The 26,857-nt window shown below is 37.2% G+C and overlaps 2 protein-coding genes across 2 annotated transcripts; one reads left to right on the top strand and one right to left on the bottom strand.

Moving 5' to 3' along the window:
* Nucleotides 1–1,569: 1,569 nt before the first annotated feature.
* LOC134749584 (ejaculatory bulb-specific protein 3-like) lies at nt 1,570–3,462 on the bottom strand. The gene is made up of 2 exons (XM_063684585.1): nt 3,288–3,462; nt 1,570–1,748 (listed from the first exon to the last, which is right to left on the bottom strand). Exons 1-2 carry the CDS (start codon nt 3,460–3,462, stop codon nt 1,570–1,572), a joined length of 354 nt encoding a protein of 117 aa, XP_063540655.1.
* Nucleotides 3,463–18,222: 14,760 nt separating this feature from the next.
* On the top strand, nt 18,223–20,448 carry LOC134749253 (ejaculatory bulb-specific protein 3-like). The gene is made up of 2 exons (XM_063684145.1): nt 18,223–18,403; nt 20,267–20,448. Exons 1-2 carry the CDS (start codon nt 18,226–18,228, stop codon nt 20,443–20,445), a joined length of 357 nt encoding a protein of 118 aa, XP_063540215.1. The 5' UTR covers nt 18,223–18,225; the 3' UTR covers nt 20,446–20,448.
* The last annotated feature ends 6,409 nt before the right edge of the window (nt 20,449–26,857 follow it).

Raw genomic sequence — 26,857 nt, 5'->3', positions numbered from 1 at the left:
ATAAATTCTTAAAATATCAAGCTGGGTTTAGGCATACAGACCGTTCTGGGATAGAAGAATGGTTTGTTTTAGGGACTCCTTGGCAGGCAAGAGCAGTCCAATGGGAATTTGAGTGGAATAATGCTCAACTTAATATTTCAGTCTCATAAAATATAGCAAATAACATTAGTACTTCGTTTATACATCTAAAAGAGTAGAAATTTAGTCTATACTTTCAGTTCTGGGATTTGGGAAAAGGGATTAGTATCCCTAGCTTTTGAACATAAAAAAGAAGTAATTTTGATTGACTGATGATACTTGGCGCTTCTTTCATCAGATCATCTAGGAATGCTTAGGTTGCGAAGCGTTGGTCTTAGCCCGTCTGGCTACAATGTTAGGATAGGCGACCCGAATGATATTTTGGATCGGGATAAGGTCTTCAGATCCGCATCGAGCATGCAAAGCAGTACGTGTGAACTCACACATCGTTTAGAAGGTGATAGTATAATTATAACTTTTCCTAAAATGTTAGGGAGTAAATGGGCTTATCCCGGGAGTGCTGCTTCGTATGTTAACCCGAAGGCTTAATAGGTGTGGCGGGACTTCACCAAAAACATTTTTAAACTCATTTTACTAACAACAATTTTAACCTCATACTAACCATATATACTGCAATTACCTAAATAACGTCATATGTAGTAAGCCTTTAACAGCGTTTACATTACACGAATAGATTTAACAAAATTGTAATATTAATTTCATCACTACGCTCGGAATACTATTTTAGAATTCTTCGCTACGCTCAGCATTCAATTATGGAATCATTCGCTCCGTTCAGGATTCGATGTGTGCTCTCACCGTAAATATGTCATTTTTCTCCCTTGCGGCACAATCTATTATTTTTACTACTGTAACTATTAAAATATTCTTTGAATTGTTCCTTAGTATCATAATAAAATATATATCTTCAGTGCCATAAATATTTATTCCTTAAAATATAGGTAATAATAGAATAATACCAGTCCAAAATTTGGTCGATACTCATTAAATAATCTAGGGTTCCGCGGTACACTTCGAGGGGTTCTAACTACTATCTAGACGATCACATGGCCGAATTTTAGGGGTACATTCTTAAGAGGTGTTTAGCATAAGATTAGTTTAATAGTAATACTTGGGGGTAGTGACAAATAGAAAAGTCATTAATGGAGTAATATGTTTTACTAATTAGAAATGTCCGGTATACAATACTTTAAACTCTTGCGTTTTGAACACATATCCGGACACATCGACGTTTGTGTTTAGTCGGTCCTTATATGTAGTATGTATAATTTAAGTAAGGTATGATCTACATAGTTATTAATTAGGTACTACAAGCAGTCGTCAGTCTTTCTTTCATGGTTTACCGGGCAGACCGTGACAGGTGCGGTGGGATGCAACCAGGAAAAACGTTAAAATAAGAAGGGTTATGACAGATGATGATTACTTATTGAATTTTAAACACGGTTTTATTACACATGATCATTAAAAATCATATTCGTTTGTTACGCCTGTAACATTATTGGGACATAGCGAGTGCCAGGAGCCCAGCATTTATGCAAAAGCCTCATACAACGGTCCAAAATACTTGTTTTCTGGGTCGAACTTCTGCTTGTAGACTTCGTAATCGGCAGGGAAGTGTTCCTTCAGAACAGCGAGGAATTTCTTCAGGATCACCTTCTGTACAGCCGAGCATTTATCACACGCTTGCTGTATAGCTTCGGGCATGAAAGCTAAAAAAAAACAATTTCATAATAATTCATAATTCATAATTCTTTATTGCAACCATGATACAGTATAGATGTAAATTATAATATACAATTCAATTTCATTATTGTTTTATGCCATGACGGTAGATAACTAGCCTACAGTCCTGATGATATCGACGCTTGTTACTGTTATAGCGATAATGTTATGACCGCTTTTCGAACCCTTTAGGTGTGTTACACACTTACTCATACAATGCTGTCAATGTGAACTTATTTTTCTATTTTTTCTTATAAGTACTACTAGAGAAAAAAACAGAAATAATTTTTTGGTGGACTCAAAATACAGCAGAACCCTTGATGCCCTTTAAAGTCTTTAAACCTGTATTTAACTTTTTTTTCTCACTGCATTCACGTTATCTAGTTCTCCTGTTTATTTCATTGTTAAAAGCTTAATTATTATTAACTTTAAATTATTGATTTGGGAATAGGTACCTTCATTTGAAAAAAATACCCTTTTTTCTTATTTTAATATCCTTATAGCAATCCGGATCCGGTTCTGTTTGGCCGAGTGGTTGACTCATAGAGAATGCCTTAAGGCATTAAGTGGACATTTTGTACTTTTTACTTCTTTCTGTGCAATAAATGTTAAGAAAAAGAAAAAAAGAAAAAAATAAAGATAAAATTAATTAATAAGATAAAATGCAGGAGAGCAGGCTGCGATGGTACGGTCACATAAAAAGAAGGCCTCTGACTACGTAGGAAATTTGGCACTACAACTTTCCATCCCAGGTCGAAGATCCAGGGGTAGACCCAGAATAAGATGGAAGGATGTAGTGCTAAAGGACATGAGTAAGTGCAAGTTATCCGAGGACCATGTCGTGGACAGGGCGCAGTGGAGAAGGTTAAGCAGGAAAGCTGACCCCACCACCATGTGGGATGGATAGCTAAAAAGAGAGAGAGAGAGGTCGTATCGAAACAAGAAAAAAAACGTAACAAAATCTTAAATCAGAATCCGCCTCCAGTTCTGACTAATACTGCGCTTGCGCGTCACAGCACTACCGCAGCATACAGAGCGCTGCACATTGCTACAATGTAACGTAACGTATCAGGATGCGTAGCCTAACCAAGATGCCAATCGTTTACGCGCCATAGCGAACGAAACGCAACTGTCTCTGTCGCACTAATATGGAAGTGATAGACAGATTACCGTACGTATACGTATGCGCCCAGAGAAGATAGCGATCCTTACGCAAAAGGGGCGCATTTACCCGATTTGGATGCACCTTTAGAAAGACTAAAATTATTGCAGAGATTGCTCATGACCTTTTAGACCTAAAATGTTTTGGGCCTTACTAACTACAAGGTGTAACAAATATATAGTGGGGATCGTGTTCTGATTTGAAAAACATAGAAGAAGAAAAAAAAAATCTGCGACAAAAATTTTGTCCTTTGTATGAGGGTTGGCCGAGTTGGACGACCTGCCCCATAGAAATAGAAAAATTTATCAAATATGCCCTTAAAAGGATGCCCACTATTTTTATTACACCTTGTATAATCCCTTACCCTTAGCGAATGCCTGGGTCTTGTCACACGGGCCATTGTCCACGAGGCAGTTGAAGAAGGCCTTCAGCGACTCCGGTTTGCTGATCAGCGCATCGATGACATGGTCGTTAATCGATGAGTAGGTGTGGCCCGCGGCCAGCACCACCAGGGTAGCAAGAGCGATCAAGAGTTTCATTCTGTAAAGCTGTAGGAAAAAATATTTGAAATTTCCTAAATACATAGTTTTTAATGCTCCCATCCATCTCCCATTTAAGTTGATCAATTTGGTCAAGATCGCTGAGAACCGGACGGATATTATGAAGAACTCAGGGAAGGAACTTTGTCTTTGGATATGATGATGATTTGATGGTCGGCTCTTGTTCACGAGTCTAAGATGGACATAAATTAACTTGAACAAGAAATCCCAGAATTACTTACTACACCCAAAGATAGATATAACTCCGTAATAGATGGATACAGTCTAGGGAAAAAACGTGCATCGAAAATCAAGAAAATTTGATTCTCGTTCAGAGGGCGCTACTAGCTTTGGCCAACTGTCGTATAGATGGCGTTGACGGTTTCGTTTGTTATTTAACAATTTTAACGCATATCAGTGAAAGAACATGGGTCAAAATCATAAAAATAATTAATGCAAATAAAAAAAATCATTTATCCATATTTAAATACATTTTATCGTATTTTTATAAATCTTCATTTTTAGTTTTAAAGTGTGTCGACAGATGGCAGTGAATTTACTGGGGTTACAAAATTTACTATGACAGTACCGCTCTAGTATAAGTTACTCTATGCTACGCCCAAACGATAAGACCCAAGAGCAATTATATAAGTACCTACTTTGGTCACAATGCTGCATCGGGTCAAATAAGTAATATTGCAGCATAGTTAAGTAGTAGTACCTATTAAGGTAAAATAGTGCTACTTTACTCCAATATTTGCTCCACTTTAAGGAAATTTTGAATAACTTTTTAAACTGTTCATTATTTAATATTTAGACGAATTGAATATTAAGAAGAACATCTTATGTAACATATTTTATCGGTAAATCAACTTTATGAAATGTTGTTTTATATAAAATGAAGCTATGAATAAGGAGCACAAGATACCCATTGTTTGGGGTATTTTTGCTCCTACCAATAGTTTACTTAAGGGTGCAAAGTTACCCCATTGTGCGCCAAATTAATAAGTCCCGCCAAAAAAGATAGATTAATTTTATGACTAACGTAGCAATTCAAAATAGATATACAATTTCGTGATATTCACTGATGTATCAAAAATCATAATTATAGAGATTAATAATTTAAAGTTAATTTTGACAGCTCCTTCGTCCACAAAACTGATTATGTTTAATGAATTCCATTAATGCTTATGATTATTATAAAACATAAAACCTCGTCTCACCTTCAGCAGCATAAGAAGATTAAAGTCCTTGCGTCCTCCAGCCTTTTTATATCTGATTAATTTTTAGCAATGACTCTACTCAAGGTTATCGTTTTTTTTATTAAGTAAATGTATTTTTAGGGTTCCGTACCTCAAAAGGAAAAAAATGTTACCGTTATAGAATCACTTTGTTGTCCATCCGTCCGTCCATTTGTCTGCCCCTTAAAGGCGCTAAGGTGCCAAGGATAGGTCCCAAGGTGGCGTCTTCTGTAGATTTGCCGTTAGGTGATCAATTACTATGTGGGCTAACAGTGGGCTCAAAGCCGATCCTTGGTGTACAGACTCCTACTTGAAAGTCGTCGCTTACTCCCGCTGGATTCCTCACTTTTGTATGGACGTCGGTGTACATTGCAGTGATAACTTGGATGTACAGTTCAGGTACCAATTGCGCGCGGAGTGACTGCCAGATTTAATTAGCTGTCGCGGGACTCTGTCAAATGCCTTTTCAAGGTCTATAAAGGAAAGATAAAGGTCCTTCTTCATCTCTTTATGTTTTTAAATAAGGATCCTTAGACTATGTAGTGCGTCAGTCGTTGACCTTCCTGCTACAAACCCGCATTGGTTTTGGGTTACAGTGGTAAGGGTCTAACAGTGGTAAGGTTGGGTAACAGTCTGTTATTGACGTCTCTTTCCCATATCTTAAATGTATGCGATTTGAGTTTTATTGCACGGTAGTTCTCGCATAGCTTAATGTCATACTTATTCTTAAAAAATGGGACTAACTAGCTTTTTCTCCATTCGTTGGGTATTTCATCTTGAAGGATTTTGTTAAAAAGTTTCGCATGAAACCTGTCTTCACCTAAGCATTTCCACAGTTCTGCGGGAATTTCGTCTGGCCCAGTCGATTTATTGTTTGCCATTTTTCTTATTGCCCACTTTACTTCATCGGTGTTGATCTCTTGTATAGGTCCTTTGACAGTCTCTATGTGTGTTAGGCGCTGAAATAGGAAAGACTCATTTAAAAGTTGTGAGTAGTACTCCCGCTATCTAGCATTAATGTCAGCGTTCGATGTGAGTAGCTTTCAGTGCTTGTCTTTGGTGTACTTAATAGTATTAGGACAAGGTCCTAAACTTTTCGTCAGAGAGCCCTTAAAACGACTATTTGAGCACATTGTGAGGCAACCAAAATTGATGCATACAAAAAAGCTGGGAGGTTCAGAGGGAGCGAGTTCAGCTAGCCAGGAACAGTCGGAGTCTTTTAGCCGTCTACTGAGAAGCCGTTGCCCGGAGTGGACCGCGAGGAGGTCAGATTGTAAAAAACAGACTTTGATTACAGCAAGTCGCCGAGACTAGCATGTAATTCGAAAAAAAAACTTTGTGTGGATTATTCTTCAATATTTTGCTATCTTTAACATAATTTGTGGTTGGAGATATTTAAATTATTAAGCTAGGATAGAAATAACACCGAACAAGTGCGAGTCGGACTCGCCCACCGAGGGTTCGTACTTTTTAGTATTTGTTGTTATAGCGGCAACAGAAATACATCATCTGTGAAAATTTCAACTATCTAGCTATCACGGTTCATGAGATACAGCCAGCGGCGGTACCACGGTGGCATTTTTGTCGTTGTCGCTATACCTGTCACGTTCTAACAAGTCTGTAAGTGCGAAAGTGACGCGCATAGTGACAGGCAATTAAAATGGAACCATGCTGCGCCCGCTGGTGACATACAGACGGACAGCGGAGTCTTAGTAATAGGGTCCCGTTTTTACCCTTTGGGTACGGAACCCTAAAAACCAATAATTTAGGAAATCATCGTTTTTAGGGTTCCGTACCTCAAAAGGAAAAAACCCGTACCTCAAAAGAAAGGAACCCTTATAGGATCACACGTGCGTCTGTCTGTCTGTCTGTCCGTCTGTCACAGCCTATTTTCTCCGAAACTACTGGACAAATTAAGTTGAAATTTGGTATACATATGCAAGTTTGTGTCCAAAAGACGGACATGTAACGTAAACAAATAAATGTTAACCATGGGGGCCACTTTTGGGGGGGGGGAAGGGGAAAATTCAAAAATAAAGTTTTTCAAACTATATCGTTATATCGTGTTACATATCAAATGAAAGAGCTCATTATGGGAATGTCAAATATAATTTTAGGATAAACTGTTTAGAAGTTATTCAAGAAAATAGCCAAAAAATGATCATTCCCCCATTTATCTCCGAAACTACTGGGTCTAAAATTTTGAAAAAAATACAAAAAAATAGTTCTTCACAGGAAAACTTATTAGAAATATGCAGTCAAGCGTGAGTCGGAGATAATTACTTAGTTTTTGATCCGACCCCTACGGGTTTTTTAAAGATATTTCACTCATGTTTCACATAAAAGAATACATTGCTTAAATTGTGTAATGTACGGAACCCTTGGAACGCGAGTTCGACTCGCACAAGGCCGGTTTTTTTATTTAAAATAGTAAAATTTACATTTTATCTTAAGTTTACGCACTATTTTAACAAGTTTGTGAAGTGTGCTATAAATTATGTATAATCAGTAGTATCTATCACAAAGGTGTCATTATTATTGTACGATTATTTTTCTCGATTTATAAACGATTTAAGTTACATGAAGATCATAAAATAGTGTAAGGTAGTCCATCGTACGTCCGTACGTACGTTAAGGTCGCAATTCTGCCTAAATGAGAACGAAAAAGAGATAATTTTAAGACGGGCTAGGCTTTTATTGCTTAAATTTTAGGTATTTATGATCTCCGAAACGTGCTCTACAATATTATTCAACATGGAAGTCAAGTGGTAGGGAATTTGATAAATAATTTAGACCCTCGTGGCTTCCGTACTACATGTATAATGTTTTAAATAATGTAAAAATAATTTTATATTTAAATTATGTTAACTAGTAATCGAATTTTATGGTTACATATCAGAATACCGATTTTTTTAAAACCTAATGGTCTATTAACCTAACAGTCTAGACAAAAAAATCAAAATCGCTCTCCTTCTTGATGCGACTGTCAAATTACCTATATAAATTTTTGGCAACCGGCAACTAATTTGACCCCGCTGGATCCGAATTTGCCGGTTGCCTAATCGAAATCTTGACCGGAAGTGAGCAATTCAAGATGGCGGCTATTATTACCCTACATCAATTATTTTTATATGATTTTGATCCATGTTCTTTCACGATATGCGTTAAAATTGTTAAATAACAAACGAAACCGTCAACGCCTACTATACGAGAGTAGGCCAAAGGTAGTGGTGCCATCTGATCCAGAATCAAATTTTCGTGATTTTTGAGACACGTTTTTTCCTTAGACTGTATCCATCTATTACGGAGTTATATCTATCTTTGGAATTACTCAAGGAACATATGTGATGAAGCTCATAGCTTAATAAAAAAGTTTTGTGTAAAGTTCATAACTGCCTTCAATACCTGTAAATATATAATGTGAAATTTAGTAAATTGTATTGTTGTATTTTTTTATTTAAAAATCCATAATCATAATCATTTATAATGTTTTCCGTATGATAATTTCAGATAAGAATTGTTTAATACTTTTTAGAGCGCGATTTTCAGTAGTCGGCACGTTTTAGTTTTTGAACTTATATTTTTTGATATATTGCTATAACTTGATTTGATTGCGGCGCCAAACGAGAGCAAGACGAGGCATTCTTGTCGTATTTTTTTGAGATGTTTAGTGTTTACTCTCCGACGGCAGAACAGCGTGGTTGCGCTTTACTCCTCCACGCAAACGGGCATTTCGGCTATCACGACTCGAAAAACAAGTTATTACCAAAAAAATGTAATGATGTCTATTGCGTGAAAATTTTGGCTCTTTTGGGGGCCTTTTTGACTCCATAGAATGTTTGGCCTATGATAAAGATAAAGATAATTTATTATGCAAGTAGGGATATTACAATGCGCTTATATGAACGTCAAATAAAGCTACTACGCCGGTTCTAACCCTACAACTCTGCCTCGAGAAGATTTAATTTTCGTTCATTGAATGCTTGTTGCAATGAACACCGATCCGAGGGAATTGTTGATGGCTAATATCAACTTAAAGTAAACTTAGTGTGAGGAATGGGGTCGCTATAAGGGGGAGGTTGGAAGGGGACTATTAAGCTCAAGAAACCAGGTGGATAATCAGGTGAAACTCATGTTATGTATGTAGGTAATAAAGTAGGACACCAGCAATGAGTTATCGTCATCTCACTAACGTCCAGGCCTCGTATAACATATTTACATATCGCTATCCAGTATCAGTAAAGGCCAGCTCATTCGATAGATTAATAAGTATTTATTATGTTAAAACAGAGTTTTTATAGTGGCTAGTTACGTGCGTGACATTTAGTTGACATTTAACAAAATCACCAATAAATATGATTATTTTCCTTACATGAGCCGTAACCTTGACATTCTAATGGGTTATTAATTTATTTATTTTCTATTTTCGAAATGCCATATGACGTATGTACGGTCGGTGCCCCAACTTAAGTAACCAAGTTGCCATACTAATTGTATAGAAAAGTGGATACCTATGTTAGGGAACCGACGTACCACGTTATGCCTACGCGACAAATAATTTGAACAAAAAAAATCATTATAAGTTTTCTGAAATAGGTAATGTGAATTAAATTAGTATTAGACTTATTAACACTATCATACTTAGTTGCATTACTTAGTTGTTAAAGAAGCATTTTCTAAATAACATGGAATAACCCGTATAGAGTTAGACCAAAACAAGTCTGCAACGATTTTCACAGCATACGCAGTGCATGTGTTATTTTAAACGTCAAACTTCTATAAAATTATGACGTATAAATAACACTTGCTCCGCGTGTGCTATTAAAAATCGTTGCAGACTTCTCTTGGGCGGGCGAGGTGAGCGAGGACGATGACGGTAAGTTATTTAACATTACCCTACGGGGTCGGCATTTTGCCACAATAGCCTTGGGCTTGATGAAGCCTGTAACCGCTACCTAAAGCGCTCCCTCCGACGGCTCAGCTACCGTCGTGAGCTGCCTTCGTGTCGACCTTGAGCGACCTTGACCTTGGCCGCGCTTCGTCTCCTGGCCTCAAGTCAAACTCCACCACGCCACGCACATCCGAGGGACGTGGGGTATTGTACTGGAAGACCGGCCAACTCTCTAGTAGACAGACCCAGTATCTAGGCTTCGAAACCACTCTTGCCCTTGTAGAAGCATAAAATTAGACCATTAATTTAACTTAATTTCACTTAATTTAACTTAAACTTACTTAATTTAACTTAATCTAACCTTAATTCTTATCTCCTACTTACATATAGTAAACAGAACCTTATCTCTAAGCTAAAACGAGATAGTGTATATTAGTATTAGTGTAAATTTAATAAATTGTTATATAGATTTCAATATTCTTGTTCATTTACGTCCCAGTAGCATCTACCCAAGTAATAAACGCTTAGGTGATATATATTTAGGTGACAGTTTGAAATTTGCACAATAAACTTTTTTCATTTTTTTTTTCATTCGCTCTGTAAACGGCGCCCCGATGTACGCGGATGTGGTTATCAGTGGATTAAAATTACGGTTTGAACTTGACAGTGGTTCGGCTGTTACGGCTATATCGGACACATTTTATAAATCTCACTTCAAACATGTACCATTGTTAAACAAATATAAGCGCCTGACAGGTTATAACGGTTATTTTATTAAAAGTTTAGGTATAATGAGAGTTCCAGTTACGTATGACAATTGCACACAAACCTTAGATATCCAAGTTATCGAAGATGGCGGCTGTCCCATTTTAGGGAGGGACTTCTTGACAGCGTTTACTTTAGAATTCGCATCTATAAAATACTGCGCTCAGTTAGAATCGGATATTGTGAAAAAAATTATGTCCGATTACTCGATAATTATTATACCTTATAAAATAAAATAAAAATAAAAAATAAAAATGTTATTTATTTAGGTATCAACCCATTACATTAAGAATAATTATTATATTAATCTAATTTATACATTCTAATCTATATTAAATTTTACTATTCTAAACTAAACTAAACTAATTATTACCTAATCTAACACTAATTAAATATTTGCAGCGGAGGCCTTGCTCATACAGTAGGTTGCGTACACTACGCTAACAATGCTGTTCATCGATTCGCTCACTCTCCCGACAAACGACCAGTGCCTTTTACGCATTATAGCGTAAAAGTCGTCTACTCTGTTCACGGCGAACATGCCAGATGCACTACACCGCCACGGTAGCCGTAACATTGCACGAAACGCGTTGTTGTACTGTACTCGAAGCTTATTGAACGATCGTTTCGTGTAATGGTACCACAGCTGACTGGTGTAGAACGCCTGACAGTACGCCCTGAACAAAGTTATTTTAGCTTGGTCGGAACAGTGAGCAAACCGACGCGCCAACATGTTGCTTATACGCGACAATGTAACACAGGAAACAGTGAAAAGACACTTTAATCAAGTTTTAAGATATAAGGCTACAATGCCAGTAACCAATAAGAATACTAATCAAGGCCAACAGCGATTAGTGCCTACGAGAACAGTACCCCCCCTGTTTACTTTTCCGACTGTACTAGAGGCTGGAACAGAGCCGGGGGGAGGAGAGGTCCCGAATATAGGCGATGTCATTAATCTACCATCAGCCGCGTCAGCTGAGCTGCCTCCACCGGCCGTATCCGCCGCGCCGGCCACGCTCGCTGTGCCGGCCGCGCCACCCGCGCCGTCCGCGCCTCCCACGGCCTCAGAGAGCGCTGCATCCGCGACTTCGTCGTCGCCGGCGGCTACCGACGCTACAGTTAACCCGTCAACTGTACAGGGTTCCAATGCGACGGCCAACCTAAAGAGGGATCGCCCTAAGATTCATTATAAGGTTTTCTTTTAATGTTTTTTTGAATATGTGCTCTGATCTTATAAGGGAGGGATGTTATGTATGTAAAAGGGTAGTTGTAAGTGCATGCAAACGGTGGCTGCGTCCACCGTCATTCTTGAAAATATATTAGTTCTTAAATGGCTGCCTTGCGTTTCTTTGTGCGCCCCGTCCAAATATCTAACAGAGTACCTGGCAGCAGACGTATTATACCGAGCCGATACTATCGTTAGGGTTAATTGAAGTGTACATTATTACGTATTTTGTAATTAATTTGATTTAATAAAGCGCCTATTTTTAAAGCCTAGTATTTATCTTTACTTTTCGTTTACAGAACCCTAAAATAGTAGTTCATGCAACTGATACATAAAGAGAGGTCTTAACACACGAGTGTGGTTTTATGAAACGAGCGTCAGCGAGTTTTATAATAGAATCACACGAGTGTTTTAAGGCCTAATTATGTACAGTTGCATGCACTACTTTATCTATACACACATTATAAGTACTCTAAGATGGGTTCAGAAGCCGTAGGGTAGGGAAATGACCTGCTTTGCTACTAGTGCTCCCTGTAATAGTACATTACTACAGAGGCCGTGAAGTAAGGGGTTGCCGACAAATAGAATAGACGGCCTCTGTAGTAATGTACTTCTCACGCCGAGTGTAGTGCTTTTCTCAAACATGCAATGAAATATTAATACAAATATGATGATGATGATGATTGTTTTATCATTATTCAGTGCGTGGAGTTTTAAAGGGGATTATTTTTGCGCTACAACGCACGGTTTAGGAGATACAGCCCTATAAAGATTTTTATTTTTTGTTTATTGTTTTTTTTAATATATTACTTTAGAGTTTCATAATGGGGAACAAAAATTTGATTTTATCCAAAGCAAACCAGTGGATTAGACCCAGGAACCGCCAACGTCGTCTCCTCCCGTTCGTTCTCATCAGAAGATTGATTGACAGTATCACTTCAATGAGGGCTAACGCGTATGAATTCGCCGCTAGGGGCGCTAGTGTAGATGGTGGTCTTTTCCATAGTTCGAAATGTCAAATGTCACTTGTCACTTCAATGACTGACAGCTGTTCTTTACTCTTTTGGACCACCATCAACAGAGGCGCTAACTGGTGAGCAAAAAAACGATAGCCCTCATTGTTCTGCATTCTATTGTTTAGGCAGTGCCGCAGCGCACACCATGACGACTTGGTGGAACTGCGTCGAACGCCACTCAGATGTACTGTAACACCCTAGTTTGCTCTATTTGTCAAAGATTGCGTGATAACGCCTATGAAAGGCGATAGATGGCACAATTCAGTCATTCTCCGACATATATATAATTCAGCGGTTTAGCCTGTTCATGAACACAGACGCCCCACTTGAGTTTTGACAGCTGTTGCAAATTTAAACTAATAACCTTACAAAATTCTATACTGTAATAAGATTAAAATACATATTTTACCTACTACTACAGACAAGAAAGTTCTCATAGTAAAATTGTGACGTTATCTGTGAAAAGGAACCTTATTGACGATGGCGCTTACGCCATGATTAACGATGCTCCAATATAAATACCATGCCGTGCGACGCTGTGCGGCGTAAGCGCTATCGACAATAAGGTCCCTTTTCATAGATACTGCCCCAATTGGTTGTAATAATGCTGGTCATTTCCTACGGTTTCTAAATGCGTTTTTGAGCACTAATGATATGTGCGTAGATAAATATATTGACTTTATAAAAACTAAAGATAACCTAACCTTGAGTAGAGTCATGGCCAAAAATTAAATCACATATAAAAAGGCTGGAGGATGCAAGAACTTCAATCTTCTTATGCAGCTGCAGGTGAGATGAGGTTTTATTTTTTATAATCAGCATTAATGCAATTTATTCATTAAACATGATCAGTTTTGTCCACGAAAGAGCTGTCAAAATTAACTGTAAATTATTAATCTCTATAATTAAGATTTTTGATGTATCACTGAATATCTTAATTATCGTAAAATGGCCCTACATTGCTCCTTGGTCGGTACTATGCCCCAATTTAAAAAAAGGCCTTAACGTCTAATATGAAAAACTAAAATAAAAAACGAAGAAATTTCTTGCTACAATTTATTTATTTCTAGGTCTGAAAATCAATTCAATTCAATTTATTTATTTAAAACAAAATGCAAAGTTACAGGACTAGCCTAAGTCATAAGAAAATAATATAAAAGTTAACACTGTCGTTTTGGTCATTTATAAAATCAAGGAAGGATAACACTGGTGTATTCCCGATTCGCTCTATTTAGACAATATTACGGCAAACGATGGAGTCAGCCCGGCTAATCTATTTAGTGATTTTTTTCATTCAGTATTTGAACATATCTCATCTTCCATGCCTAGTGTTAGTAGCCCACAAAATTGTGTTATTAATAGCGTTCATATTGACGCACCTCTGGTGGAAAAATACTTAAAGAAATTAAAAGAATCCAAAGGCAGTGGCCCGGATGGCATTCATCCTGTGTTTTTAAAACGTTGCAGTAAGTCTCTTGCATTACCGGTATGTTTACTCTACAACATTTCACTTAGGTTTGGGTCCTTACCAAAAATTGGAAAAAATCTATCATTGTGCCTATTTTTAAAAGTGGTGATAAACATAATATTAGAAACTACCGTGGCATTTCCAAATTATCTGTACTTCCTAAACTATTTGAAAAAATAATTTATGACACGCTCTACCCCACAATAAGACCGATGTTAATAATGCAGCAGCAGAAAAGTCTAATTTGTGCGAGCTACTTGATTATGTTCTGAGTCCAATGGACAAGAATTACCAAGTCGATGCTATCTATACCGATTACTCAAAGGCATTTGATAAAATATCATACTCAGTCTTATTAAAAAAACTTGAAATATTCTGTATCCATGGAGACTTGATGCGTTGGCTCACATCGTACTTGCCGAAAGAACTCAGGCAGTTACTATCAAAGGATACACCTCTAGTCTTGTGCCTATTACGTCAGGGTTCCCGCAGGGCTCGCATTTAGGACCACTACTATTTAACATATATATCAATGATGTCATTAACTGTTTTTAAAATTCTAAAGTATTATTGTATGCTGACGATATTAAGATTTTTACCATTGTGAAGTCCGAGGCTGATTGTGTCAATTTGCAGGATGACCTTAATAGATTAAACAACTATTGTTTATAACCTGTACTTAAACAATAATAAATGTTCAATTATTACATTTACGCGGAAGCTTGACCCTATAACCTTTAATTATACCATCGGAAACCAACAGCTTACTAGAGTTACGGAGGTTAGACATTTAGGAGTATATTTAGACAGTGAAATTCAATTGGTTTCACACATAGATAAGATAGCATCTAAAGCCTACAAAATGCTTGGTTTTATTTTTAGGCAAAGTAAAGATTTAAAAAAACCCACAACGTTACTTCTTTTATATAATACATATTTAAGGTCACATTTGGAATACGCATCTACAGTTTGTAGTTACAACTTTTTAGTGCACATTTATTCATTAGAACGTGTTAAAAAAATCTTAATCGTATGAACTATAAATTCAAATCTTTTAAGCCCGAGAATTTCGAGTCGTTACAAGTGAGAAGAGAAAAGCGGGATGTAATTTTCTTGTTCAAAATATTAAATAATTTAATTGATTCGGAAGATCTTATCAGCATTTAGATGTCCTACATATCGTACACGGTCCACCGCTATACTGTCAGTTCCATTCACTCGCAAAAAATATGTAAACAACAAATTTTTAGCAAGAGCATGAAATATTCACACATTGATTTGTTCCAGCATAGATGTAATAGATTTGTTTCTGTCATTCAAACAAAATAAAAAATTAAATGGTAAATTCCGTTACTTCGTAGTAAATTGTAATCTTGTGTTGTATTGTTATAATTTTTATTGTAATCATCATTGTAATTGTTATGTGTATTGTACTCGTACCCATCTGATATTTCACATTCTTAATTGAAAATTGTGCTTGTTATTTTCCAAATTCTAAATTATGCTAGATATATACAGTGGTACTACGTAAACGAAATTAATAACTAGCTTAAATCTAAAATAGGCCCTTGAGGCATTGTACCAAGGATGCTGGCGGCATTTCCCCGCTGTATCGCAATGCTGATACGTTGTGCGAGAAAGCCGCCAGCTCTTCGGTCACCAGTTACGTCAACCAGACGCTTCGCGATTTCTGCAAACAACTTATGCGCGCTGGGACCCCATGGACCTAGAGTTTCAACTCCAAATGGAACGAAATGATACTCTCATTATGCTTGTTATATTTTTAATCGTGCTTGTGGAATATTTACTTAATCTTACTGTTAAATTCAAATTTTAAATTCAAAATACCTACCTAATAATTGTACTTTTTTTTCGGAGCAAAGGAACTTTGTATTAACTATAAGTGGAAACTCTTTTGGCCTATGTTCTAATTATATATTTTACCTTATTGTATTATTATGTGCAGTATGTTTCCCTAATAAATAAATTAAAAATTCAATTAAATACATATATTCAAACATATTTCTATACATATTATTATTTATGTTAATAGATAAACGAAATTGTATATATATTTGCTACTTTAGTCATAAAATTAATCTATCTTTTTTGGCGGGGATACCCAATTTGACGCACAATTGGGTAACTTTGCACCCCTAAGTAAACTATAGGTAGGAGCAAAAATACTCCAAACAATGGGTATCTTGTGCTCCTTCTTCATAACTACGTTTTATATAAAACAATATTTCATAAAGCTGATTTGCCGATAAAAAATGTTACATAAGATGTTCTTCTTAATATTCAATTCGTCTGAATATTTCATATTTATTTATTGCATCCATGGTACACAGGTGTTACTAGTTTGTTTCACATGGGCCCTGGTAGGGCAAGGCAATTATCTTAAATCTAAAGATAGTTTATATATGTACAATATATTTGACAGTGTCTTATTTAACTTTTAATGATTTTATAGTTGTATTATATAATATATAGTTATTTCTAAAGTCAATAACTGATTTTATTTTACTAAAATTTATAAAATTATAAAATCAGATATACAATAATAATATACATGCTTAAAACGATTGTAAGTTTATGTCAAAAATATCAATACCTAATATAATGACAATTTCAAGCTTAGATTAAAAATTGTAAAATGAGACATGTCCAATAAATACACTAAACTACAAAAGAATTTCATTTCATCTTCCAAAAAATCTTTAAGCTTATAACAGCACTTATTAATTAAAAAGTCCTTTAACTGCTTATTGAATATGGAAGAGCGGGGCTTCCTGTCACAGGTATTATACATACTTACTAGGAAGTCCCAACCATGAGAGTGTTATGATGTACTATTTAACGAAATAAATGCTTTTTGATTTTGATTTTTGAATAGCGTTTCTGATGTCTGCAATTTAATGTCGTCGCTGATTTTATTATAAATTTTAATGACCATTATGTTTGGGCTTGATTTATGTAGCTTTAGTACAGATCTTGTCGGTGGCGCCAGGTTATTCTTAAATATACTTTCAAAACGTCGAGGACGGTCGGCAATTTTTGGAAAGAATTCTGGGTATTTCCTGACAAATTTGCAGATTTCTAAAATGTACATTGATGTTAACGTCATAATTTTGTATTTAATAAAATAGGGTCTACAATCGTCGGAGTCTGTAGTGTTGGCTAGTATTCGTATGCATTTTTTTTTTTGAAGGACAAATAGATCATTTATGTCAGTACTGTTTCCCCATAGAATTATCCCGTAACTGAGCCATGAGGAAGCATAGGCGTAGTAGGCAGTCAAAGCGCATTGAAAGTTGGTAGATTTTTTAAATTCTCTAATGACATATATATAAAACGGGATATTTTGTTTTTGATTTTATTTAGATGTGATTTCCAGTTGATATGAGAATCTATGTCTATTCCAAGGAGGGTAAAAGCGTCTACACATTCTAGGGTTTGTCCGTTAAATGATAGATTTATATCTAATGCTTGTTTTTGGTAAGGCCTAAATTGTATAATTTTAGTTGTTGCAAAATTTATCTCTTAAATTGTGGTCAGTGAGCCAGTCTGTAAGTTTGGTCAATATGTTATATATGTCGCTTTGAATGTTTTGATCATTTTTGTATGACATCAAAACAGAGATATCATCTGCAAAAAGTACGCACAAGTCATTCAAGATCATTGGGAGATTGTTTATATAAGTTAAGATTCTTTATATATATTTAATAATGAACTGTTTAAAAAATATTCAAAATTTCCTTCAAGTGGAGCAAATATGTATTGGAGTAAAGTAGGACAATTTTACCTTAATATGGAATATTACTTAACTATGCTGCAATATTACTTATTTGACCCGATGCAGCAATGTGACCTAAAGTAGGTACTTATATAATTGCTCTTGGGTCTTATCGTTTGGGTGTAGTAAGTAATTCTGGGACTTCTTGTTCAAGTTAATTTATGTCCATTTTAGACTCGTGAACAAGAGCCGACTATCAAATCATCATCATATCCAAAGACAAAGTTCCTTCCCTGAGATCTTCATAATATCCGTCTGGTTCTCTGCGATCTTGACCAAATTGATCCACTTAAATGAGGAGCATTAAAAAACTACGTATTTAGGAAATTTCAAATATTTTTTCCTACAGCTTTACAGAATGAAACTCTTCATCGCTCTTGCTACCCTGGTGGTGCTGGCCGCGGGCCAGAACACCTACACGTCGGAGAACGACGACGTCGCCGAAGCGCTGATCAGCAACCCGGAGACGCTGAAGGTCTTGTTCAACTGCCTCTTGGACAAGGGCCCGTGTGACAAGACCCAGACCTTCATTAAGAGTAAGGGATTATACAAGGTGTAATAAAAATATTGGGGCTCCTTTTAAGTGCTATTCCATATCTTTTTCTGATTAGAAAAAAGTAAGAATTTTTTTTTACACGAAATTTTTTTTTCTATGGGGCAGGTCCAACTCCCAGCCCATACAAAGGCCAAAAATTTGTCGCGTGAAAATTTTTCTTCCTTTATGTTTTCCAAATCAAAACACGATACCGAATATGCCCATAAACAGATCCCCACTATTTTTGATACACCTTGTAGTTAGTAAGGCCCAAAACATTTTAGGTCTAAAAGTTCATGAGCAATCTCTGCAATAATTTTAGTCTTTCTAAAGGTGCATCCAAACCGGGTAAACGCACCCCTTAAGTATGCGTAAGGATCGCTATCTTCTCTGGGCGCATACGTATAAGTACGGTAATCTTTGTCTATCACTCTTCCATATTAGTGCTACAGACAGTTGCGTTTCATTCGCTATGGCGCGTAACGTAAACGAATGTAATCTTGGCCAGGCTACGCACCCTGATACGTTACGTTACATTGTAACAATGTGCAGATGCTGTGAGTGCTGTGACGCACAAGCGCAGTATCAGTATTTGTTAGGACTGGAGGCAGATTCTGATTTAAGAATTTGTTACGTTTTTTTCTTGTTTTGATACGACCTGGAAGATCAAAACCATAACAAATTGTTTTTCACAAGGTTCTACGGCATTTATTTGGTAATGTAGTAGTAGTAGTAATCACTTTATTGTACACAACACAGGTTTACAAAAATAAATTATAGTAATGGAAGTACAAAGGCGAACTTATCCCTATAAGGGATCTCTTCCAGCTAACCTTCGAGTAGATGAGTGGAAAACTATAGCCAGGTCAGATAGACAAACTAACAGGATGTACAAATTAATATTAAAAAAAAAGGAAATAACACTAATGATTAAACTACATAAAATACATACTAGCATACATACATAAAATACTAAATATATATTATAATATATATAAATATCACAAGTGTAAGAAAATAAAAATAAAGGTTAGTACTTAACCAGATCACGCTGATTGGAAAGCCAAAGCTTCTTCAGATTAGCCTTGAGTGACGCTACAGACTGGGACTGTTTGAGCGACAGGGGCAACTCGTTTCACAACTTCACAGCGCGAACCGTGAAAGATTTTGCATACGATCGCGTCTTATTAGGAGGAATAGCAAGCGTGAGATTAGAACTCGATCGTAAGCGGTGATCACTGCCTACAGCCAGATAGTTAAATCTTTCCGTTAGGTAAGATGGGGAACGGGGGTCGAAGAGTATATTGAACAGCAACGACACGACATGCACATCTCTGCGTTGGCGGATCGGTAACCACTCGAGCTGGGAGCGGAATTTGGAGACGTGATCATTTATTTGATAATATTATACTCCCCATAAAAACACTGCTGCAGTAGCTTATCTCGTGTAAAAAAAAGAACTTTTTGTAACCTACGGAATCCTAATGATAGTTACACATAGCAGTACAAGAGAAGTGGTTGAAAACATATTTTTTTATTTAAAAAAAAGTGTTTGTTTTCTAAAAATCTCAACTCAACAACTCAACTCTTCTAATATTACAAGATAGCATTTTTTTCGGTTTTTGTATTTTTTGCCATTTTTTACAGTAAAAGATTTCGTAGGAATGTAGGCTAGTTGCTACCGTCATGGCATAAAACAATTAATTAAATTTTAAAACTAACACAGGACTTAATCGCGTAAAACTTACGTTTATTTATGGCCTGACGTTTCGAACCCTTGTTAAGTTCCGTGTTAGTTTTAAAATTATGAGTGAAAATCGTGTTAGTTTAAATCAATATAATAATGATATTGTTTTTTTTTCAGCTTTCATGCCCGAAGCTATACAGCAAGCGTGTGCTAAATGCTCGGCTGATCAGAAGGTGATCCTGAAAAAATTCCTCGCTGGTCTAAAGGACCACTACCCTGCCGATTACGAAGTCTACAAGCAGAAGTTCGACCCAGAAAACAAGTATTTTGTACCGTTGTATAAGGTTATTGCATAAATGCTGGCACTCGCTGTCCCAATAATGTTACAGGTTTAATAAACGCATATGATTTTGAATGATCTTGTTTAATAAAACCCTGTTTAAAATGTTATAAGTAATCATGTTTTATAACTCTATCATAACCTTTCTTATTTCAACGTTTTTCCCGGTTGCATCCCACCCGGACCTGCCACGGTCTGCCCAGCAAACCAGTATAATCTAAGAAAGACTGACAAATGCTTGTAGTACCTAATTAATAAGTATGTAGATCATACCTTACTTAGATTATACATACTACATATTTATTTATATTTATTGATATTTATATATTTATTGTTGTACCTATATATTTATTTTATCTACATATTACATTTATATTTGTGTCTATTAAAGCATTTAGTTTTAGTGTTCTTTACATACCCCGCACCAACTATGTTTCTCTGTTTGGCCTAAAGGTTGACTGGTAGAGAATGCCGTGTAGCATTAAGTCCGCCTTTTGTCACTGTATATTCTTACTGTGCAATAAAGTTAAAAAAAAAAAAAAAATACTACATATAAGGACCGACTCAACACAAACGTCGATGTGTACGGATATGTGCTCAAACCCCGAGAGTTCAAAGTATTGTATACCAGATAGTCAATGACATCAGTTGGCTTCACGTTTTACGGACGCATACGTTCTGTTGTCCCATTGGCTGGACCTCCTATGGTGAGCCAACAAGATCACACCAAAAATACTCCTGTACCAACGCATAAACAGTAAAGTCTTTGTGTTGACATCCACATAGTTCTATAGATGATATATTTACATATCGCTTCCTTATCTTGTGATTAAAGGCTGAATTTGTACGTGAAGTAACACTTTATTTAATCATGCATTCAATATGAGATGAGGTGGTTATATATAGAAGTGGTAGCCGGTGGTGGTGGTGGATTAACAAGTGGTAGCCGATTAATGACCTGTCAGTCATTCAAATCAAATATCATGAATTGGCTATTTAAGGGGCCTACTGACTATCAGACATCCTACAGATATCGGCCTGTCAGTTACAACAAAAATTTGACAGTTCCGAACAACGGACAGGCCGATATCGTCCGGCGGACTGATAGTCAGTGGGCCCCTTTATACACTCCTGAGGCCCAGACGCAGTTGTTTTGTTTTTGAATTCAAAAACTATAGTTAAGCAAAAACGTTCGAAATTGATTAAGATAAATGTGTCTCAGGAGGATACCATATTATGTCAATTTCAAGTGTATACTTAGGATGAAAGGTGACCCATTCACAGTTGTTACGCTGTCAAGTCAAATAGGAAACCTTGATAAATGAAAAAAAGAAACCTTTGTTTGACATAATTATTGGAAGTCATAATATCTTCTATGAAAAGGGACCTTATTGTCGATGGCGCATACGCCGCATAGCGTCGCGCGGCATTGTATTTATATCGGAGCATCGTTAATAATGGCGTAAGCGCCATCGACAATAAGGTTCCTTTTTTATAGAAAACACCACATGTAATGATTGTCATATTATCATTAGTCATAATTCTGAAACCGTTAACTTTATCCCGGGTTATCCTATAGATAGGTTGGGTTAGGTTAGGTTTGTTTTATGGCAATCCTGAAAAGTTACGCGTTTCAGAGAAAAACCAAATTATGACTAATGATAATATGACAATCATTACATTATGACTTTCAATAATTATGTCAAACAACAGAGACCCCGACACATCATTTCAAGACAGCAGGCAAAGTTCGGCAGAATGAAAGATGCTGCCAGTTGCGGTCGACCGCAGCGCCACTAATGGTTTGTATAATTTTATATGAAATGTTCCGATTCAGCTACACGACTGGTTTAAGTCGAACGGTTTAGCACTCAACAAAGAAAAAACGTGCTTTATCACGTTCAAACTCAATGGGCATCCAACACAGAACCTGAAGGTAAGTGCGGGCGTTGTGACCTGCACGCGTCTCCTCGGCTTTCACCTTGACGGCGCCCTGGTGTGGGACACTCACATAGATGAGGTGTGCGGCCGGCTCGGGCGCGCATGCTTCGCGCTTCGGCGGCTGGCGCGCACGGCTGGGCGGGCTGCGGTGCGCGACTGTTACTTCGCGACGGTCCACTCGCTGCTAACGTACGGCACCGAGCTATGGGGCCGATCCTCGGATTGGCAGCGAGTGTTTTCGATGCAAAAGAGAGCAATCCGAGCAATGGCCGGCGTGCCCGACGACGCCTCAGCACGCGAGCTGTTTAAGGAATTCCATATACTACCCCTGCCTTGCTTATATCTGTACCAAGTAGCCATGTTCACTTATAGACACATCGACGAGTTCAAGCGCAGGGGTACGAATCCGAAATACAGCTTGCGTAGCAATGAACATGAGTATAGGCTAAGTACAATCTCGCACAAACTCGCCAAAACGGAAAGATCAGTATACTACCTAGGACCTTCCGTGTATAATCGGTTGCCAAGCACAGTACGAAATGCAGCATCCGCCCAAAGCTTTAAAAGTAGACTGAGGTCGTGGCTCGAGGAGAATAATTTTTATAATTATCAAGATTTTTTCAATGTGCCTCTTGCAGTATAAATAATATATTTTTTTGTAATATATAATGTATTTTAATAAATAAATAAATTAATACTTAAAAATAAGTACTTAAATATACCAAATGTGAAATAATCTAATTATGTATTGACCTATAACTGTGTGTTATGAATAATAAATTTAATTTCATTTCATTTCATTTTTTCCAAGAATATATATAGTCCTAGATAGGTGTCTAGCTTTTTTTATAATAATATCGGATTTGTAAAGGCACCATGCCTCTGAACCATACAAAAGGACCGGGATGATTAGCGCCTTGTAGACGCTAATCTTCGTCTCTAGTTTGATCATGGGACTTCCAAACCCGGTCAGCGAGTCGTCCGAAATTGGCAGCGGCGTTAGCGATGCGGAATGGTATTTAAAGCGTGATATTTTTGAGTCTTGGAAGCAATTATGACGAGTCCGAACCGCTGACAAGAGAGATGTAAAGCGTCAACGTAGCTTCGAAGATCCGCCGTGCTATCGGACATTAGGCATAACGTCGTCAGCGAAAAGAATCTCCATTATAGAGACTCGAAGGTGCAAAGAGTGAGAAGAGCGAGGTCGACCTCGCTTTTAATCTCGAGATATCGAACACACTTCTCCCAGTCCTTACGTTAAGTTAGATTTCGTTGCTGCAGCACCTTAGTGCGTCTCTCATGACTGCTGAAAAGTTTATGGCAAAGAGTGTGGGTGCCAGAACACATCCTTGTTTTACTCCGCTCGAAATCTGGATCTCTTCAGAAAGTTCGGTATCATCTTGAACCTGTGCCTTCATTCCAACGTGAAATTTACGAATCAGGTTGACGAACTTCTTTGGATAGTCAGATTTTTGAAGAACAAGCTAGAGGGCCTCACGTAGAACGGTGGAACTCTATCAAATGCCAAGAATAAAACATTAGCAAATACCTAAATCATTGCAGGCAACTATTCAAGGAGTTCTGTCGATTTCTCATAAATCTCATGATCAGATCCTACCTTGGCGACAATGTAAACCAATGTAAATTATATGCATTAGGTACCTTACCTTTAAAATACACCCTGTAGGAAGCTCTTATACGGCTCTGGAAGTAAATATTATATCCTCAATATCTTATACCTTTAAACGAGCAATTCTTGTATATATTTCGGGGATCTTGGAAACGGCTCTAACGATTTCGATGAAGTTTGCTATATAGGGATTTTTGCGGGCGAAAAATCGATCTAGCTAGGTCTTATCTCTGGGAAAACGCGCATTTTCGAGTTTTTATATGTTTTCCGAGCAAAGCTCGGTCTCACAGATATTACTCTTTATTAATTAAGCAAGAAAATAAAACAATTTAAATACAATATCAATCCACAGCGCAGGCTTCGTCACACACAAAAATAATATCCACAACACCAGTAAATATGTTTTTTATTTTTAGATATTACCTACACGAATATTTGAGCAAATTGGGTAATGCGAATAGACACTAATAAATAACAGTAGATGATATTATTTATATTAAACTTTAGTACAATCGGATTTCACGTGATTTAAGCAAGAGGAAAAGCAAAGGATCACAATTAAGGATGCCATATAATTACCCGTTTTCATTACCTACTTCTAAATGCAGTTTAAAATCACCAGCCTTAACCCTCTAAATATTATATTACCTACACTACGAGTAAAATGAGATGACCATTTCAGATTAGATTTTTTTCCTTAAACGTGTGTAGGATTGTTATCATGCTTAATGTTAATACATATAACAGTAGGTAGGTACTGAGATGGTTGACATGGATTTATCTGTCCATTTATTATACTCGAAATGGTTTCCAATAACGTATTGTCATAAATTTTAGAAAGCGTGACAAGGGTTAGGGTGTTGGTAAATTTTAGTCAGAATTGTTCGAAAATTAGACAAAAACCCAATCTATAGCCATTAAGTTAAACAAAAACAATTCACGATTTATTGACACTAAAATAACTACGCCCAAAGAATTAAGAGGAAAGAAACAATGGGTGCAACACGACGCTAAGGCAATTAGGCAAAGACGGGAAGACATAAATTTAGTTGTACAATTGATTCTTTGGAATAGCCAGTCAATGCGAATTGATAACAGATGTTGACGGAAGCGAAATTGTGAAAAAAAACTGTGGCGGAAAAAAAAGGTACATTTACTGAGAATTGGGGAGGGCGGGATCTAAGATGATCGAATGGTCATCCTCCAATCACGAGCATGTGAACGCATGGGCCGAAAAATGAAGCCCGGACAGATTTATTTGGGGATACCATCTCTCTTTCCAGGGGGAGGAGTCTCTTGAAACGGGAGGCAAAGCAGGGAACGGGATTTGGAAGTCAGTCTGAATTTGGGCGCGAGTCGAGCAAGTCCGGCGAAAGGTTCGAGTCACGTTCAGAGAGAGAGCCTGAGTGATTGGTGGGCTAAGTTTACATCGCGGGAGAGTGGAGTGCCATTACTAGTGTAAATAAATAGAAGTGTTTGTGATCCACTGAGGTGGGAGTTTATGCGACTCGAGAGGCTTCGAGGAGCTAATTCTAAGAGAATAAGTGGGGCTACGGGAGTCCGGGTAAAGTATTTCTAACTTTATGCATAGTAAGTCACAGGTTGTTTCACAGCTTTGGTAATAGAATCGAGAGCTAAAGCTTCACAATTTGCTGCGGATTGGGTAAAATGGATACCTATCTGATAGCTTACAACATTTATCCCACGGGGCAGAAACAAGGGATTCGGCAGTGGAACCAAATAGAAATTGGAGTCGCTGTCGTGGGGGTGATCATACTTACCATTTTACTAGCGGCATTATGTCGGGAGATCTGGAATAAGGGAGTCTGCTGTCGTCGCGGGGGAGTCGTTAGAGGTCCCAGGGCCGGGGGGGATTCTTCGCGGGTAGATATTGAGATGGGCGAGATTTAAATGTAATGGGACCACTTTGAGGTCTGACTGTGAAACTACCTAGACGCGCTGTAGATAAGATGCTTTTCTAGAATAATGTATGATAAGTCAGTGTGTCTCAACCTCGGCGATACCAATGATTAAATAAATATTCTTTTGAGTAGAAAATTGCAAGCATGCACTAGTATAACGATGATGTACATATATACACGTATATACATATATTATATTGATTGATGCCGAAGGGGTTTTTCATTTGGACATTTCGTTTTCCCCTTGATTAGAATGGCGCTAGGAATGGAATGTCCGGCCTACGGATGAATGCCACTGCATTCATTCACGGTCTAAATAATCAACCAGTTTCGTTTGTGTTAGTCTAGATTACCCAAGTGTCTGGGTAGATAAAAGTTTAAAAATTTTGGAAATAAAATAATTAAACTGATACTACCTTCTTTTATTACTAAGATTAAGACCCGTCCCCGGGTATTTAATAATGGAGATTCGCTAGACTCAGACTTCGTTTAAGTATAATTATAGCCAGTCCACAGATACTATCCTGAACTCATGAGATGAGCCTGATCGAATCTCCAGTACTAAAAATCCCGCTCTCATACAACTCTGTCACGATACTTACTTCACTTGGTCAATACTAGATACACTACTCCTTACTACCTAAATTTAGATGAGTAAAGGGGACTAAACTAAAGCCAAACAACTGAATTGTCATGGAAGGGAATTAGAGCCCTCTCCGACTTAGGTCTGAGGATGCAGTGAGCCAGAGGCGACACAGCCGATGGTAGTTGACCTACTTAATGCTACATAACAATTGAGTTAGGCCCAAGATACTCTATTAAGTTTCAAGCCATATGAGTACTGGCACTAGGCTACAGCAGTACTATTCGTCATGCTGATTAAATCAACGAGTGCAGAGGCAAGATCCAGAGTGGGAGTTGAGCAGCCGGGAGCT

This window comes from Cydia strobilella, chromosome 18, assembly GCF_947568885.1.
Source record: "Cydia strobilella chromosome 18, ilCydStro3.1, whole genome shotgun sequence".
In the NCBI taxonomy this organism is placed as follows: domain Eukaryota; kingdom Metazoa; phylum Arthropoda; class Insecta; order Lepidoptera; family Tortricidae; genus Cydia; species Cydia strobilella.
This window is presented reverse-complemented; position numbering and strand designations above follow the sequence as displayed.